Genomic DNA, 17,362 nt, shown 5'->3' with positions numbered 1-17,362 from the left:
TAAAAAATAATTTAAAAAATAAATAAATAAATAACTACCAACACCGCCCACTGGCCTACTGACACCAACATGGGGGGCTGAACTAAGTCTTTGCCTGGGGTGAAAGAAAGTCTAGCTTCGCCACTGGTCAGTGAGCACAGCTTTGTACCCCCCAGCACACCTCCATACCCCCAGCACATCTCTGTACCCCCAGCTCACTTCTATACCCCTTGGCACATCTCTGGACCCCCTCAGAATGCCTCCAAACCCTTTGCATGCACCCAGAACATCCCCATGCCTCCAAAAAAATTCCCAGCACCCCCAGGACACCTCTGTCCCCCCTTGTACATCTCTGCACCTCCTTGCATACCGTCACAGCCCTCAGCACACTTTCCCCCCGATACCTCTGTACCTCTCAGAAAACTCTATATCTCTAAGTACACCTCTATATCCCCAGCACACCTCTGCACTTTCTCACACACCTCTGCACCCTAGCATTCCTTTGTACTCCCCAGCAAGCTTTTGTTACCCCCATCATGCATCTGCACCCCCAGCACACTTCTGTGCCCCCTTGTACAACTCTGCACCCCTCAGAATCCCCTGTATCCTTCAGTACACCTCTATACCCTTAACACCCCTTAGCACATGTACTCCGCTGCACATCTTTGCACCCCCACCCACAGATCTGTACCTCCAGCATCCCCCCCCACACACACACACACCTCTGCATCTCGCAGCATTCTCTAAATCCCCCAGCATACCTCTACACACCCCAGAAAGCCTTTGTAACCCCCAGCATGCCTCTGCACCCCTGGGCACATCCACGTGCTCGACCACACATCTCTGAACCCCCCCACAACACTTATGAACCCCTAGTACAGCTCTGCATCTCCCCGCACACTTCTCCATCTCTTAACATCCTCTATATCACCCAGCACACCATTGCACCCCCCCCCCAGTGCATCCCCCAAGTACATCTATGTGCTCCACTACAAACCACTGCAACCCATAAACCCCTAACACCCCTCTGTACCTACTTGTATATCTCTGCACCTCCCTTTTGCACACCTCTGCAATCTCCCCCCTTTCCACATACACAAAACTCTGCACTACTGATTAGTAGCTCACTCACTTGTGTAGTGTGTACTAAAGCTGGTGCCTGCCCGGGTCAAACTCCCCTCCACTGTATAGTGTGAACTGCTGGGTGGAGGTTAGAAATACCAGGCACCGCAGAGCTGCTCCCCATCCCACGGTATAGCAGACTCGAGTCCTCTCCCTGCTATCTGCCTTGCTTCCTCCCCCCCTTTCTTCTTCCCTGCATATCGCTCGGCCACACTGAGTGGAGTGGAGTTGCTTGCCAGCTTGCTCCATGGGGGACTACACCTGACATAAAAAAAATGCCCCTGGAGCTGGAACTGACAAGAGCCTCTCAATGGGGCCCCCTACTGGCCCCGGTGTCGCAAACGTGTGCAACACACAGTGAAGGACGCAGACTCCATTTTGTTAAGAGTTCCATTTCTCCCTTATTCTCCTTCCCCCTCCCTTCCTGAGAGGCCCAGCGACATGTGGCCAGTATGTGTGTGAGTTAGGAATGTCACAGGAGGGTCATAGGAGCTGCAAAAGCCCCCAAGAGAGTTGGAGTCTCTCTGTCCACAGAACCTGCCAATTGTTACACCTCCTAAGAGATAAGGCAAGCTTTCTCAGGAGTTGAAAGAGATTCTAACCTCATAAAACCTAACTCTGTGTAGGTGACAGAATCAGATAACTTCTGGTAAATCCATTTTTTCCCTATGTCTCATATCTTGGAATATGAGAGACATACATAAAAACCGGACACCTCATCAGATGGCCAATGAGCAGACAAACAGTTTGATGGGTCACTCGCCTTGTCTCAGACACTCAGGGAAGCAGAAACATAGATCTTGTGAACCGTGCAGTATATAATTTCCTAATTCATATCTCATTAATCCTCAGACTTGTCTGCATAATAATCTACCTGCGGGTGGACTGTCACTTGTACAGATGAAAAAATTATAGGCAAATATGAGTTATGGGAGATTTTTGCTCTAGTTGAGGCATCCACCCATATTTCCACGCCCTAAGTGGAGATTGGCCCTTGACTGCAGAGCCACCCCACTGCTGGGGACTTTAAAACAGGCTGTCAGGCCTAAGAGGAAGAAGTTGAAGACGTCTCCCATTTTAACATCAATACCACCTGGAGAGACCCGTGCCCTTTTGCTCTGAAACTTGGATCTGCTAACCCAGGACTTTGGCAAGTACTTTAACCCGTTCACCTCTCTCTGATATCTCTTTGCTGTGCTATGGTTCTTTGTAAATTTATATGTATATCTTAGTTACATCTTTGTTCTGTAAATATTTTTATTGCTCCTGTTTGACCTTTTAGTAATAAATCTTTCTTTCTGAAAGTGTTGAACTGTTTCTATAGCTCTGTATTGCAACTCACAAATTCCTGCCTCTAAAGAGACGCTGATGTGGTTGTTTAAACCTCTGTATAACCGGCCTGCGGACCGTTTTATACAGACGATTATCTCAATCATTATAGTGTTATAGCTGATAACGCCAAGTTTCCTCTTTCTCTGTACAAAAAGGAGGTGGTGGCAGTGTGAAGGGTTAATTGCGTAACTATCCTGACCCTGTAACAATTGCTCAGGCTGCCGGTACATTGATCTGTATCCATTAGCTGGAAAATCGTTGTGCAGGGTGCAGCTGGGTGTGGCATTGTTACGCACCTCACATTGCGGTTTTAGATCGGCTAGCCCTTCGGTCACGAGTTTGGGTGAGAAGGTCTGGGGTCTGATGCCGCGATTGTAACACCTGCCCCTGCCCCTAACACAACATTAGGACATCAAACTTAACCTAACCAGCAAGTAACACCTAACTTGGCCCTAAAAATAACCCCCCCAACCCAAAACAACAGAATTATAACATAACCTAATCCTAACACCCAACTCTATCCCTTACCCTTAACCTCACTTTTAAACTTACCCCCAGTCTCTGACATTTAGCCTAACTGTAACCTAAAGTGTTACATGTAAATCAAAGGTACAGTTACAAATTAAATGAAAATTCCCCTTCCCACCTACATTTACCCTCACTAACAGAAGTCCTATCTCATGTAACAACCAAAAACGTAAATGTATTTTATTGGGATTTTATGTGATAGACCAGCACAAAGTGGCACATAATTGTGAAGTGGAAGAAGTGGAAGGAAAATGATAAATGGTTTTCAAAATGTTTTACAAATAAATATCTGAAAAGTGTGGCATGCATTTTTATTCTGCCCCCTTTACTCTGATACCTCTAACTAAAATCTAGTGGAACCAATTGTCTTCAGAAGTCACCTAATTAGTAGAGTTCACCTGTGTGTAATTTAATCTTGGTATAAAAACAACTGTTCTGTGAAGCCCTCAGAGGTTTGTTAGAGAACAACAGTAAACAAACAGCATCATTAAGGCCAAGGAACACACCAGACAGGTCAGGGATAAAGTTCTAGAGAAGTTTAAAGCAGGGTTAGGTTATAAAAAAAGATCCCAAGCCTTGAACATCTCACAGAGCACTGTTCAATCCATCATCTGAAAATGGAAAGAGTATGGCACAACTGCAAACCTACCAAGACATAGCCATCCACCTAAACTGACAGGCCAGGCAAGGCAAGGAGAGCATTAATCAGAGAAGCAGCCAAGAGGCCCATTGTAACTCTGGAGATATCTCTAGCTCAGGTGGGAAAATCTGTCCACAAGACAACTATTAGTCGTGCACTCCACAAATCTGGCCTTTATGGAAGAGTGGCAAGAAGAAATCTATTGTTGAAAGAAAGCCATAAGAAGTCCCATTTGCAGTTTGCAAGAAGTCATGTGGGGGACACAGCAAACATGTGGAAGAAGGTGCTCTGGTCAGATGAGACCTCAACTTAACTATTTGGCCTAAAAGCAAAACGCTATGTGTGGCGGAAAACTAACACTGCACATCACCCTTGACACACCATTCCCACCGTGAAACATGATGGTGGCAGCATCATGTCGTGGGGATGCTTTTCTTCAGCAGGGACAGGGAAGCTGGTCAGAGTCGATGGGAAGATGGATGGAGCCAAATATAGGACAATTTTAGAAAAGAACTTGTTAGAGTCTGCAAAACATTTGAGACTGGGGCGGAGGTTCACCTTCCAGCAGGACACCGACCCAAAACATACAGCCAGAGCTACAATGGAATGGTTTAGATCAAAGCATATTCATAGGCTAGAATGACCCACTCAAAGTCCAGACCTAAATATAGTTGAGAATCTGTAGCAAGACTTGAAAATTGCTGTTCACAGACGCTCTCCATCCAATCTGACAGAGCTTGAGCTATTTTGCAAAGAAGAATGTGCAAAAATTTCACTCTCTAGATGTGCAGAGCTGGTAGAGATATCCCCAAAAACACTTGTAACTGAAATTGCAGTGAAAGGTGGATCTACAAAGTATTGACTCAAGGGGGCTGAATACAAATGCACACCACACTTTTCACATATTTCTTTGTAAAATAATTTGAAAACCATTTATAATTTTCCTTCCACTTCACAAATATGTGCCACTTTGTGTTGGTCTATCACATAAAATCCCAATAAAATACATTTATGTTTTTGGTTGTAACATGACAAAATGTGGAACTTTTCAAGGGGTATGAACAGCTTTTCAAGGCACTTTATGCTGAGAAATTATAGGATTAATATCACAATGTCTACAGTACATGTCTTACAATAAGGATTTATGGTGCTATTCTTTTAGTTTTTAAAAAGTGGCTGATGGGTCTAAACCATAAATATTTGAAACAATCACATGAATATTCTTATTACACACAACTGTATATGCAACAAGAACACATATAAACAGTATATGTTGGATGTATTGCAACCTCTGCCTTTGTATATCCTTCTGCAGATCTTACCTTTAGAGGATAGGTTTCCATGACTTTCAGCTGGTTTGCTCTGGCTATGAGAAGACCACTTTCTGTTATGTGAAATAGCTGACTATGATTGGATTGTGGGGTTAAGCTGAGACGAATCTGAGGATTGGTTCCCTGAAAAAGATTGAGATGTTCTGTAACCAGTAGGCCACAAAGCAGAAAAAGAGAGAGAGACTAGATTTATGAACACTAAACCATATCAGCTTTACAATTCTACAATAGTAAATATGTTTGTTTAAAAAAAGAACCATATGGTCCTCAATATATTTTCATCATGAAGCAGAATTTCATGTCACGGGTTACAAAGGGTAAATGGTTACAATTTCTATTTAACACTGGTTAGAACTGAACATTAGGTCATGGCACAACGTGAACTTACATTTGGGAAATCTTCATCTGAAGGTGTGACAGAGAGCACGCGTCCATTGTAAGTGCTGACAAGGGCTGCCGGATTGTTATCTTCCTGAACAAATCCTTGGTACTGAGTAGCAAAAAAACGTGGTGCATGCTTGTTTGCTGTCAGCAATCGTACCAGTATTTCTGCCAATGAATATTTTCTGGAGTCACCAACCTGTGAGGCCTGCAATGAATGTATACCAAGAAATACTGTAAGTCTGCTATACAAACATATGTAAAGTAAAAATAAATGCAGAGTAGAACTAGCGTTATAGAAAAAAATACTGGTACATTTATTTAAGCAATGTCTTATCAAGATCGCACAGGCTATTTGTTCCCTATCCTTGTCAGTCTTGGCTGTCTATCCGAATCCTCTGCTTCTACTTCTTTTTCTACCTAAGCACATTTGCCCATGGGCATTAGTTTGCATCAGAGCTTTTCTCCCAATAAGTCCTCATGCAGGCTGAACGGTTTTACAGCTGCTGTTTTTTGCTTTTGACATTTTTTTCTACAGCCAGTAAACCCCCAGCATGTTATCCTATGTGTCCATGTACACATAGACTGTAATCAATGTTTTTTGGAAGGGACGTTTTTTTGGCTGGAAAAAAACCCCAGGACTAGTGGGTTTCTAGAGGAGTTTTTTTAGCTATAAAAATGCTCTAATGCTGAAAAACGTGGTAAAATGCCACCAACCGGCATTTTTTTTTTACCCCCCCTAAAACCCCTAAAAACTGCCAAAAACGCAAATGTGGGAAAACGCCGCTTAACGGTAATGCAAAAATGCTAAAAAAAATGAAAAAAGTAGGTTTTTAACATGACTTTACACAGCTAACATTACCAGCGTTATCAAAACGCCCAATGTGCATGGAGCCTTAATGTCAATGAAAATGCAATAGCAGCTACTGTATAAGCAGCTTGATGCACCTTAGGAAAAGGTTCATAAGAAGGTCTGAAGCACCATTCAAGAAACTTTTTAGGATCTGAATCATATCTCAAACTGATCCTAAATGCAAACTGGATGCACTTAACAGCATGTTGCATTTGCAAATTTACACAATCCCTAAAGCAGACCATAGGTCACATGTATCAAACACAAGGCCTGAAGGCTGAATTCGGCCAACCAGGCCATTTCATGTGGCCCTCGCCTTTCTCCTGCAGCTGCGGCACCCCCCTAGTCTCCATCCCCACCTTGTCTCAGCAGTCAGCAACAGAGGGGAGGACAGAACTCTTCCTACAGATCCTAAACCTCTCTGTCCAGCTGCAGTACCCACTTGTCTCTGTCTCCCCTGGTCTCAGCATTCAGCAGACCCTGGCAGCTCACTCTAGCCCTCCTCTGGTCCTCCTCTAGACCCTGCACTTTCTTGTTCCCCAGCTCTGCCCTCAGCTTCTTCTCGGCAGCAGCACAAGGTAAGCAGGTGCACTGTTACGTAAAGGTGGGTGGGGTCCCCTGGACATCTAGTCTCACAAATACAACCGGCTCTTTGAGGGCAACCATAATGCTGATGTGGCCCACGATGAAGTTGAGTTTGACATCGCTGCCATAGACATATGAGGGGAGCTGCATGGGGCAGACACAATACAACTACACAAAGGAATGTATTTTAACCAGCTTTAGTATCACCTAAACATGTAGGTTGGATTTACCCCAGTGTTCATGTTTCTATGAATGGAACAGGGAGGAGGAGACAGCGCAGGTGGTTGTCAGACTACTGTATGTCTATGTAATATTAGTCTGATGTTTGTTTTAAACTGCTGTTCAGTTTTACATTTTCTGCCATTTTCTGTTTCTCCTTCTTCAGTTGCCTCTAGCAACAAGTCCCCAGTATGTTGGCCACACTCCATCCTTCTTTGTCTATGTCTACGTTTCCTTGGTATTGAGCAAACTGAATGTGGAACTGTGTTCCTTTCTTATCTGCCAGTATTCAGTATCCTGCATTCTGCTCTACCCAAATGATGGCATCCTTGCATACTCAGGTCTATGAAGATGGTGTCTCCAGGACTTATTTCATGTTGTTATGTTTGTGTTGATGTGTCTTGAATAGAGTTTCCTGATGTAAACCCTGACAACTTTTCATTCTTCACTCTTCTTACTGCTTATCTATCCCACAGCTCTGGTTCACACCAGTGCAACTTCGAAATCGCGCTACTTCAACACAATTTCAAAACCGCAGATCGATTCAATTTGGATGTTTGATTTTATTGAGGCTTGCAACTTCATTTAACAGAAGTCAATGCAAGCCACAATGAAAGTGGTGTAGCAACCTTTTTCAAAGTTGCTGCAACTTGAGTTGCAACATTTTGAACGGTTCCATTGCGGCAAATGGGGTACGACATGTCATGCGAGTTTGAGCCCTCAAGTTGCATGACATCGCATTGGTATGATTCAGGGCTCAATCAAATTTGGATTCCGGGTCTGTTATCTGACTTTGAGAACTTTCATACTACTTTATTTATAATGATCCTGACTCCCAACTGTTCACGTAGTTGACATAGAATATTACGTTGCATGAATTAATTGACTTTGTGAGACTTAATTAAATAATCCTGCTCATTTAACATGTATTTTTTTATGCATGAAAATTAAGTCTGTGCTCACCATAACCTTGAGATTAAAGGTTAGAGGGGCAAGATTACTCTCCAGGGTGTGAGTAAAGAACACAGACCCAGTCACATTATCAATCTGGAATTTTTCACTGTCAGGACCTATAAAGACATAAATAGAAAATGTTAGGACTGATATAACACAGACAAGAAATGCTAAGATTACAGCACAACAGACATGGATTAGTGGGTAGGTCCTAAGGGATCTAAAAGGATAACCATGTAATATTCTTGTGAACCCTGAGATTTCATGATATTCAAGGGAAGTACACTGTTAATGAAAGGTCAAGATCTATTAGATTCTAAAAATGGATTTATAGTCACTATATTAACATGAGCATGTTAAAAACTAACAAAGGATAACAGCCTTGCATCCACAGCTCACTCCAATCACATTGTCTCCCCATATGGAAGAAAAATATATTTGAAGTATATTTTTCAAATATTCTTCCCAAATATATTATTATATTATTATTAAACAGTATTTATATAGCTCTAAAAGGTTTGCTCAGCGCTGTACATTGAACATGAGACAATACAGTAACAAAACAAAACACGAGCAGGTCAAGGGCCCTGCTCTTGCCATATATTTGAAATTATACAATTTCGGCCATATTTAATATATTTCAAAATATATATATATACATATATATATATATGTAGATATATACTGCATGTGAAATGCGTTTTTATTACAACATATATGAAAAATATTTTTAAAAATAAATTTCAGATATACTGTATGTCTTTAAATATACAAATCTACATTTTTGGAATGCGTTTACAAATATATGTAAAAATATATGTTAAAATGACTTATTTATATGTTAAAAAAACTGAAGAATATATTTAAAAAAAATATATTTTTAAAAATATATTTTTTTAAAATATATTCTTCAGTTTTTTTTAACATAATAAAAAAGTAATTTTAACATATATTTTTACATATATTTGTAAATGCATTCCAAAAATGTATTTTTGTATCTTTAAAGACATACAGTATATTTGAAATCTATTTTTAAAAATATTCTTCATATATTTTGTAATAAAAATGCATTTCAACATGCAGTGTGTGTATATATATATATATATATATATAGAGAGAGAGAATATGGCCAAAATTGTAGCATTTCAAATATATGGGAATATATGGGAATATATTTGGGAAGAAGTTTTAAAATATATTTCAAATATATTTTTCTTCCATGTGGGTCGCGTGTGACTCAAACCATATGAGCTCATTTAGTCTCTATACATTTCACCTGACAGCAGGGAGTATGAGATGGGAGCCATGATTCCTTTATCACCATCTTCAGCGAATATAGGTCCAGGGGAGAAGATAAGGGGCCCTGTCTGAAGATACAAACAGAATTACAATATTAATATCCACTACACAATTTTTTCACAATATTGACTTACAATGAAGGGGGTGGAACATTGTACCCACAAATACTCACTGGCTCCTTTCCTGTTGTGATGTTGACTGAGTATGTAGGGCTAACACAGACATTAAGACCATCATGAGACATGAAGTTACATGGGAGGAAATGTGGATATTGGTCATCTCCATCTAGCACCATCACCCGCACTTTAACTGTAGTGCGCTGACGTTCTCTGGTTGTCATCTCCTATTGAAAATACAAAGGAAATCAATTATTGTTATTTGATATTTTGTTTCACTGATATTGCAAAGGTCACTTACTTTACAGTTGTTTTAAATACAGTATAATCAGCCATATCTGGGCTTTCCCTGTCATTTGTGGCCCACAGATTCCTACTGGAATATCACACAGGCAGTAGGAAATATGCAACAAGAGTGCAAGAGCAGGTTTAAGTTATCATTTGTTCACTGCTATCTCCTTCATGGATGTCCTCACCCTATTAGATTGTAAGCTCTTTGGCACTGTGGGCACTTTATAAATACTGTATAATAATAATAGTTATAATGTGCTGTTTAACAGTTTTAACCCGTGTGTCACCTTGTGTGTCTGTACCAAGGCCAAACATTCCAGGGTATGTAAACTTTTGATCATGGCCATTTGGGTGATTTATGTTATCATTATGATTTAAAAAGGAGCCAAACAACTATTTGCTAATAAATGGCTTCATATGATCATCATCCTTCAATAAAAGAGCATTTTTTTGCATGATCAGTCATATTTTCAATATCAATGCCAAAATTTCAAAACTGCCAGGGTATGCAAACTTTTGAGCACAACTGTATGTACATTGCAAGGATCTTAACGTTTGCCTGTGTCCATAAACAAACAAACAAAACCAGAGCTCAAATCTTCATGCAAACTGGAAGGAATTCTGAATGACAACCGAGGAGGTGCAGCCCTTCAAAGATCGGTAAATCTGGATACTGATGAACAAAAACAAACAAGGGCACACTCTCATGGTGCATTACCGTGGTACACCACGTGTTTATTGTGTAAACAAATAGATGTATACTCACAAACCAAATGGAAAATAGAAAGCAGAATATGTAGTCTGCAAATGGCAGTCAATACAATGCTGTGCCCTATTCAGGGATAAGCTGACGTGTTTCGGGAGATGAACCCTCTTCTTCAGGGTGTTCATCTCCCGAAATGCATCAGTTTATCCCTGAATAGGGCACAGCATTGTATTGACTGCCATTTGCGGACTACATATTCTGCTTTTTATTTTCCTTTGGTTTGTGAGTATACATCTATTTGTTTACACAATAAACACGTGGTGTACCATGGTAATGCATCATGAGAGTGTGCCCTTGTTTGCTTTTGTTTGCCTGTGTCCATGTTCAGAGTGAATCTGGGAGTGATTTCTATCATTTTCAACCACCTGCTGCACCTGCAGGGTTCCAATTACAAAAGCTGCAAGGTCTACATCCCTTTAGAAATGACTTCTTTTTGGGAGCAGCTCACCAAAATTTTTTTGCTGCAGGGGATGCCCAAAATCTGACTTGTATCTTAGTGCATTCTTCTAGGAAATTCGGTAAGCCGATCACACAAGCAGCAATTTACATATCTGGGGGGGTATGTACACCATCTGTGCACAGAACTCCTCCAGGTTGCCATATTGCAATGAATTTTACAGAAAATGACAGTACTGCATATTGAAAAGGAAAGGTAATTTTTAAATAACATTCAGTCACAATATGACTTGTGTTGCAATTGTATGTGCTATGTTATTTTCTTTTTATTAACATTTTTTTTCCAAAGAAAGTGGAGTTACCCTTTAAGAAATTGCAAAGTGTTCTTTATGGCTCCTTTGCCAAGCGAGTGACTTCCTGTGTTTATTATGCAGTAAGGCAGCCGTTCAGCACAAGACCTAGAAACTAGCAGCAATCACTGTAGTAGTGCTGCCTACTACAGTGATTTCCAGCTTCCATAAGAATCAGCCAGGTATGGAACATAGAAACTTACTGTATCTCACAGAAGTGAGTACACCCCTCACATTATTGTAAATATTTTATTATATCTTTTCATGTGACAACACTGAAGAAATGACACTTTGCTACAATGTAAAGTAGTGAGTGTACAGCTTGTATAATTATAAATTTGCTGTCCCCTCAAAATAACTCATCATAGAGCCATTAATGTCTAAACCGCTGGCAACAAAAGTGAGTACACCTCTAAGTGAAAATGTCCAAATTGGGCCCAGTTAGCCATTTTCTCTCCCTGGTGTCATGTGACTCACTAATGTTACAAGGTCTCAGGTGTGAATGGGGAGCAAGTGTGTTAAATTTGGTATTATCGCTCTCACTCTCTCATACTGGTCACTGGACGTTCAACATGGGACCTCATGGCAAAGAACTCTCTGAGGATCTGAAAAGAAGAATTGTTGCTCTACATAAATACGGCCTAGGCTATAAGAAGATTGCCAAGACCCTCAAACTGAGCTGCAGTACGATGGCCAAAACCATACAGTGGTTTGACAGGACAGGTTCCACTCAGAACAGGCCTCACCATGGGCGACCAAAGAAGTTGAGTGCAAGTGCTCAGTGTCCTATCCAGAGGTTGTCTTGAGTGCTGCCAGCATTGCTGCAGAGGTTGAAGGGGTGGGAAGTCAGCCTATCAGTGCTCACACCATACACCGCACACTGCATCAAATTGGTCTGCATGGCTGTCATCCCAGAAGGAAGCCTCTTCTAAAGATGATATACAAGAAAGCCCGCAAACAGTTTGCTGAAGACAAGCAGACTAAGGACATGGATTACTGGAACCATGTCCTGTGGTCTGATGAGACCAAGATAAACTTATTTGGTTCAGATGGTGTCAAGCATGTGTGGCGGCAACCAGGTGAGGGGTACAAAGACAAATGTGTCTTGCCTACAGTCAAGCATGGTGGTGGGAGTGTCATAGTCTGGGGTTGCATGAGTGCTGCCAGTACTGGGAAGCTACAGTTCATTGAGGGAACCATGAATGCCAACATGTACTGTGACATACTGAAGCAGAGCATGATCCCCTCCTTTCAAAGACTGGGCCGCAGAGCAGTATTCCAACATGATAATGACCCCAAACACACCTCCAAGACAATCACTGCCTTGCTAAAGAAGCTGAGGGTAAAGGTGATGGACTGGCCAAACATGTCTCCATACCTAAACCCTATTGAGCATCTGTGGGGCATCCTTAAATGGAAGGTGGAGGAGCGCAAGGTCTCTAACATCCACCAGCTCCATGATGTCATCATGGCAGAGTGGAAGAGGACTCCGGTGGCAACCTGTGAAGCTCTGTTGAACTCCATACCCAAGAGGGCTAAGGCAGTGCTGGAAAAGAATGGTGGCCACACAAAATATTGACACTTTGGGGCCAATTTGGACATTTTCACTTAGAGGTGTACTCACTTTTGTTGCCAGCGGTTTAGATATTAATGGCTGTGTGTTGAGTTATTTTGAAGGGACAACAAATTTACACTGTTATACAAGCTGTACACTCACTACTTTACATTGTAGCAAAGTGTCATTTCTTCAGTGTTGTCACATGAAAAGATATAATAAATTATTTACAAAAATGTGAGGGGTGTACTCACTTCTGTGAGATACTGTACATTAGCTGGACCAATTTAACTATGTAAATAAGATTCATACCTGGAATTCAACCTTAATGGTTAATTTGTATGTGTGATGGTTGAAAAGTCTCTAACCTTATGGCTGCCAGGTATTCCTGCATGGTGTCATTGATGTCATGAGGGTGCTTGGTATCTTTTTTATTTTTTTTCTATTTTTCCTCATATACAGAAAGAAAGAAAAGCCAGGGTTAAAAAGTCCATTGTATCTCCTTCCTTACATTAAAGAATGAAAAAAGGCTATTTCTCAACTTTAAGGAGCTTTGACTCGCAAAGTCACCTTGAATATAGCGACTGTTTTATTTTCCTCTTATGTTCAGAAAGGTGCAGGAGAAACACAATGGTGTTAGTTTGCTACTATACATACCTCCAATATTGTTAAGAGGATAGGAACCATATATAGGTAAGATCAGGATGTTAAGCTGAAATCTTAAAGGTAATAGCAGGGGAGTCCTATAATGACCTAGTCAAAACCAGTCAAAACCCAGAATGGGCAGTAGTGTCAAATGGTTTATGGACAATACTATTACCAGATTAAAGTTAAATGTGATTACTTGCAGTGTGAGGGGGACACCCATAGCCAGGATTACTATCTATTTAAAACTTACGTCTACCTAGAAGAATGACTGCATCTGTCTTCACTTACTACATTCATCATAGTTAAGTCTATTTAATGAGCATTTAAAAAGGGTTCACACTAAAGTAACTTGACTGAGAGATCACCTTTTGACCCACAGGGACAATTTCCAAATTGCTTGTGGCCCATAATTGAAGATTTTAACAACGTATATACTTTTTAAAATATTCTGGGTTTTTTTTTTTTTTTGCTCAACAGCTAGACGACTCTTACAAGCTTCGTGCTAAACTGATAAGATTATGTCACGATCAGTTTTAGTAATGAACAAGTGCCTTCATAAAAGAAACAGCTCAGCCCTTTTAATGAGGATATACTGGATTAGAAAAGACACTAACAAAAGTGTGCTCTATTGCTAACTGGGAAAAATGCACAGATATTAGAAAATAAATGTGTGCAATCATTTGACAACACTTTAACATATTAGAATACAGCACTATTAGTAACAAACAACATCACCTTTAGGTTGCTGATATTCTTTATATCCCTGGCATGGTGCCCTATACAATTTTCATGTCCCTGCCAAGTTGCCCAATAGGTAGTTGCATCCTTTTTCCAGATTTTTTTTAGATTAAAGATGCCTATATAATATACATTAATATTCCAGGCTCACATTTAGTATATTCCTTGGTAATCAAAAGATAAATACCTAATGATGAGTTGCTGTCATGAAGGGACGAGGGGGTAACAATACATTCAATTTGAACAGACTGAGCTGGCAACAAACTGCTATAATAATATTCATAAAGACAAATAATGCATACATTATATCATTTAAAATATTAACTAATAAAACTAATATACCAAAAAAGTGGTAATTTAGGCAGTGATGTGAAAAGTCCTTAAAACTGTTCTCTGTGAGGACTTTAGGAGCTCAGGACAGCTGTGTAATTAAAGCCCAATTGTATTATTATTAACTAAACAGATATACTTTGAGTGCAATAATCTACAGTTTTTTAATGTCTTCCTGTTGATTTAGAAAGCAGCTCCAGCAAGAGCACAAAGTCCTCTCCCAAGGCAGGAGTCTGCAGTGTCAGTAAAACTGCAGTAATCTGTGTGAAAGCAGCAGTCTCTCCGCAGCAATCTGACACTTCCCCAGTGAATCCCAGCTAGAGTTTAGCAATTGATCCTAAATGTATTCTTACCACAGCATGAATAACAACCTCCAGTTGCTGCATACTTTCAAAATCCAGAGGGCGGGATAGCAATACTTTGCCGTTGTTTGGGAGATCCATGTGAAAGTATTTGTAGTCACCCTGAAAACAAAACTAGGATTCAGAACCAGATCTGTAACTCATTAAAAGTTGATGAACTCATTCTAGCCATCATAGTTTGTTATCCACAGTCAATGCTATACAAGATTAGGTTGCTGTTGAAGATAATGTGTTCCTGATGTAATGTTAGATACAAACTAACAGCTTGGAGTCCATGAAGGCTTCAGGTTTCTAGGATATAATCTGCTGACATTGACATTACATTAAAAATGTTTTCATCCATTCCTTCACAGGCAACCATGTTTATTTACAGCATCTGTTTGGGTGTTCACAATGTGTGAAATACTAGTTTGACTGTTCTGATCAGTGACCCTGATCATCATCATCATCAGAGGATGACTTACGTGATTGACCAATGGGTATCCAAAGAATGGGAGAACAGATTTGACTATTCAGTGATCTACCTGTGTATGAAGTACTACAATTCCTAACATTGCTCTATCAGCCCAGGCACTGAACATTCAGATCAGTTAGTTACGGTTATAGGTGTGTAGGAATAAAACAGTTGGACCATCAATGCATTAATTTTCTATAGTTCAGGTGCTCTGATGTATTAAGGTACTGTACAAGTTTATGGGCACATCTACAGTATAGTTAAACATCTTTGGTTCCTGTCTACCTAAAATAGAATAACTGACCTCAAATTCAAAGACAGCTGGGATATTTCATTATATGCAGGTTTCTGACATATGGTAATACATTTTTGCTTACTTCCTCTTTCCAGAGAATCAGATATGTGGCTAGTATTTCTTTTTCTAAGAAAGTGGAACACAGTTAAGCCGAGGAGATTGCAAGGTTTTTCTTAGTTTTATGCTATCTTGTTTCACTCTGAAACATTTAGTGGTATCAAATATCAGGTAGGTCTTAGTAAATTGTAGGGGTTGACACAAACTTGGAATTTAGGCCATAAACCTGATATCAATTGTACAGAATAGAAACTGGCCTTGCTGTCAGGAAAATACAGTACTGATCAAACGTTTTCGGCAGGTGTGAAAAAATGCTGTAACATAAGAATGCTTTCAGAAATAGAAATGTAAATAATTTATTTTTATCAATTAACAAAAAGGAAAGTAAATCAACAATAGAGAAATCCAAATCAAATCAATATTTGGTATGACTACCCTTTTACTTCAGACCAACATCAGTTCTTCTAGGTATCCACGGAGTTTGTGCACGCAGTTTTTAAAGGCACTCTTGGAGAACTAACCACAGACCTTGTGTGGATCTAGGCTGCCTCAAATCCTTCTGTCTCTTCATATAATCCCAGACATTCTCGATGATGTTGAGATCAGGGCTCTGTGGAGGCCAAACCATAACTTCCAGGAATCCCTGTCCTTCTTTACGTTGAAGGTAATTCATAACAACATTGGCTGTATGTTTGGGGTCATTGTCCTGCTGAAGAATAAATTTGGGGCCAATCACACGCATCCCTGATGGTATGTCATGATGGCCAAGTATCTGCCTGTATTTTTCAGCATTGAGGACACCATTGTTCCTGACCAACTCTTCAACTCCATATGCAGAAATGCAGCCCCAGACATGCAAGGAACCGTCACTATGTTTCACTGTTACCTGCAGACACTCATTATTGTACCGCTTTCCAGTCCTTTACAAACAAACTGCCTCCTGCTACAGCCAAATATTTAAAATTTTGACTCATCAGTCCAGAGCACCTGCTGCCACTTTTCTGCACCCCATTTCCTATGTTTTTGTGCATAGTTGAGTAGCTTAGCCTTATTTCCACTTCAGAGGTATGGCCTTTTTTGGTCACAATGCTTCCATGAAGACCACTTTTAGCCAAACTGGACAGTAGATGGGTGTACCTGGGTTCTACTGGTTTTTGCCAGTTCTGTGCTGATGGCACTGATGCAGTAAATTTCCTTGGCTGACCACTGGTCCTCTCACTGCCCAATGAATGGTGTCCTCAATGCTGAGAAATACAGGCAGTGAAAAAAATTAATTATATCAAATTTATAATTCGGCACTTATATTGATGGCAAGCTTGCAAAATATTTGGTTTTTATGATTAATCATAATTAATATTAAAATGTTTGAATGGTCGCCGTCAGCCGATGATAATATTTATTTCCTCAGTAAAAGGCTGAGACAGTTAAACTGAGACAGCTGAGCTAGTTAACCAGCTGATAGCTGAGTGTTCTATAATAAGGCATAGCTGGTTACAGGACTCTGGTGGAAAATGTCAATAGTGTTATTAGTGACTCATTATAGAATAACTATTACATAATGTATTTTAATAGTATCTGTGTGTATTTAGCTTATGATTTATAAGTTGGTAATATTGTTACATATGTAGATTAGTGGTTATACATTATTGAGATATTGTAAAGATACGTTCTTAATTTATATTATCATTTAAATATGAGTAGCACATGTTACATTACCAGCTTATTATGGACATCACATATGTACCTGTCCATCAAAAACACCATATATGTAGCGTCCCCTC

At 40.1% G+C, this 17,362-nt stretch overlaps 1 protein-coding gene across 1 annotated transcript in view; it reads right to left on the bottom strand.

Annotated features, from left to right (window-relative positions):
• LOC149462428 (cadherin-related family member 5-like) overlaps positions 1–17,362 on the bottom strand; it is a 186,808-nt gene that overhangs the window by 29,501 nt on the left and 139,945 nt on the right. The window contains exons 6-11 of the mRNA XM_089677000.1: positions 14,767–14,877; positions 9,396–9,566; positions 9,201–9,291; positions 7,934–8,040; positions 5,321–5,521; positions 4,924–5,055 (exon numbers count right to left, since the gene is read on the bottom strand). Of these exons, the coding sequence (XP_089533126.1) occupies positions 4,924–5,055; positions 5,321–5,521; positions 7,934–8,040; positions 9,201–9,291; positions 9,396–9,566; positions 14,767–14,877 (813 nt within the window). The remainder of the gene's footprint in view (positions 1–4,923; positions 5,056–5,320; positions 5,522–7,933; positions 8,041–9,200; positions 9,292–9,395; positions 9,567–14,766; positions 14,878–17,362) is intronic.

Source organism: Staurois parvus, unplaced genomic scaffold, assembly GCF_062004578.1.
Source record: "Staurois parvus isolate SC_StPar_1 unplaced genomic scaffold, SC_StPar_1.0 ptg000175l, whole genome shotgun sequence".
In the NCBI taxonomy this organism is placed as follows: Eukaryota; Metazoa; Chordata; class Amphibia; order Anura; family Ranidae; genus Staurois; species Staurois parvus.
The sequence above is the reverse complement of the archived record's forward strand: the minus strand, read 5'-3'. Positions and strand labels throughout refer to the sequence as shown.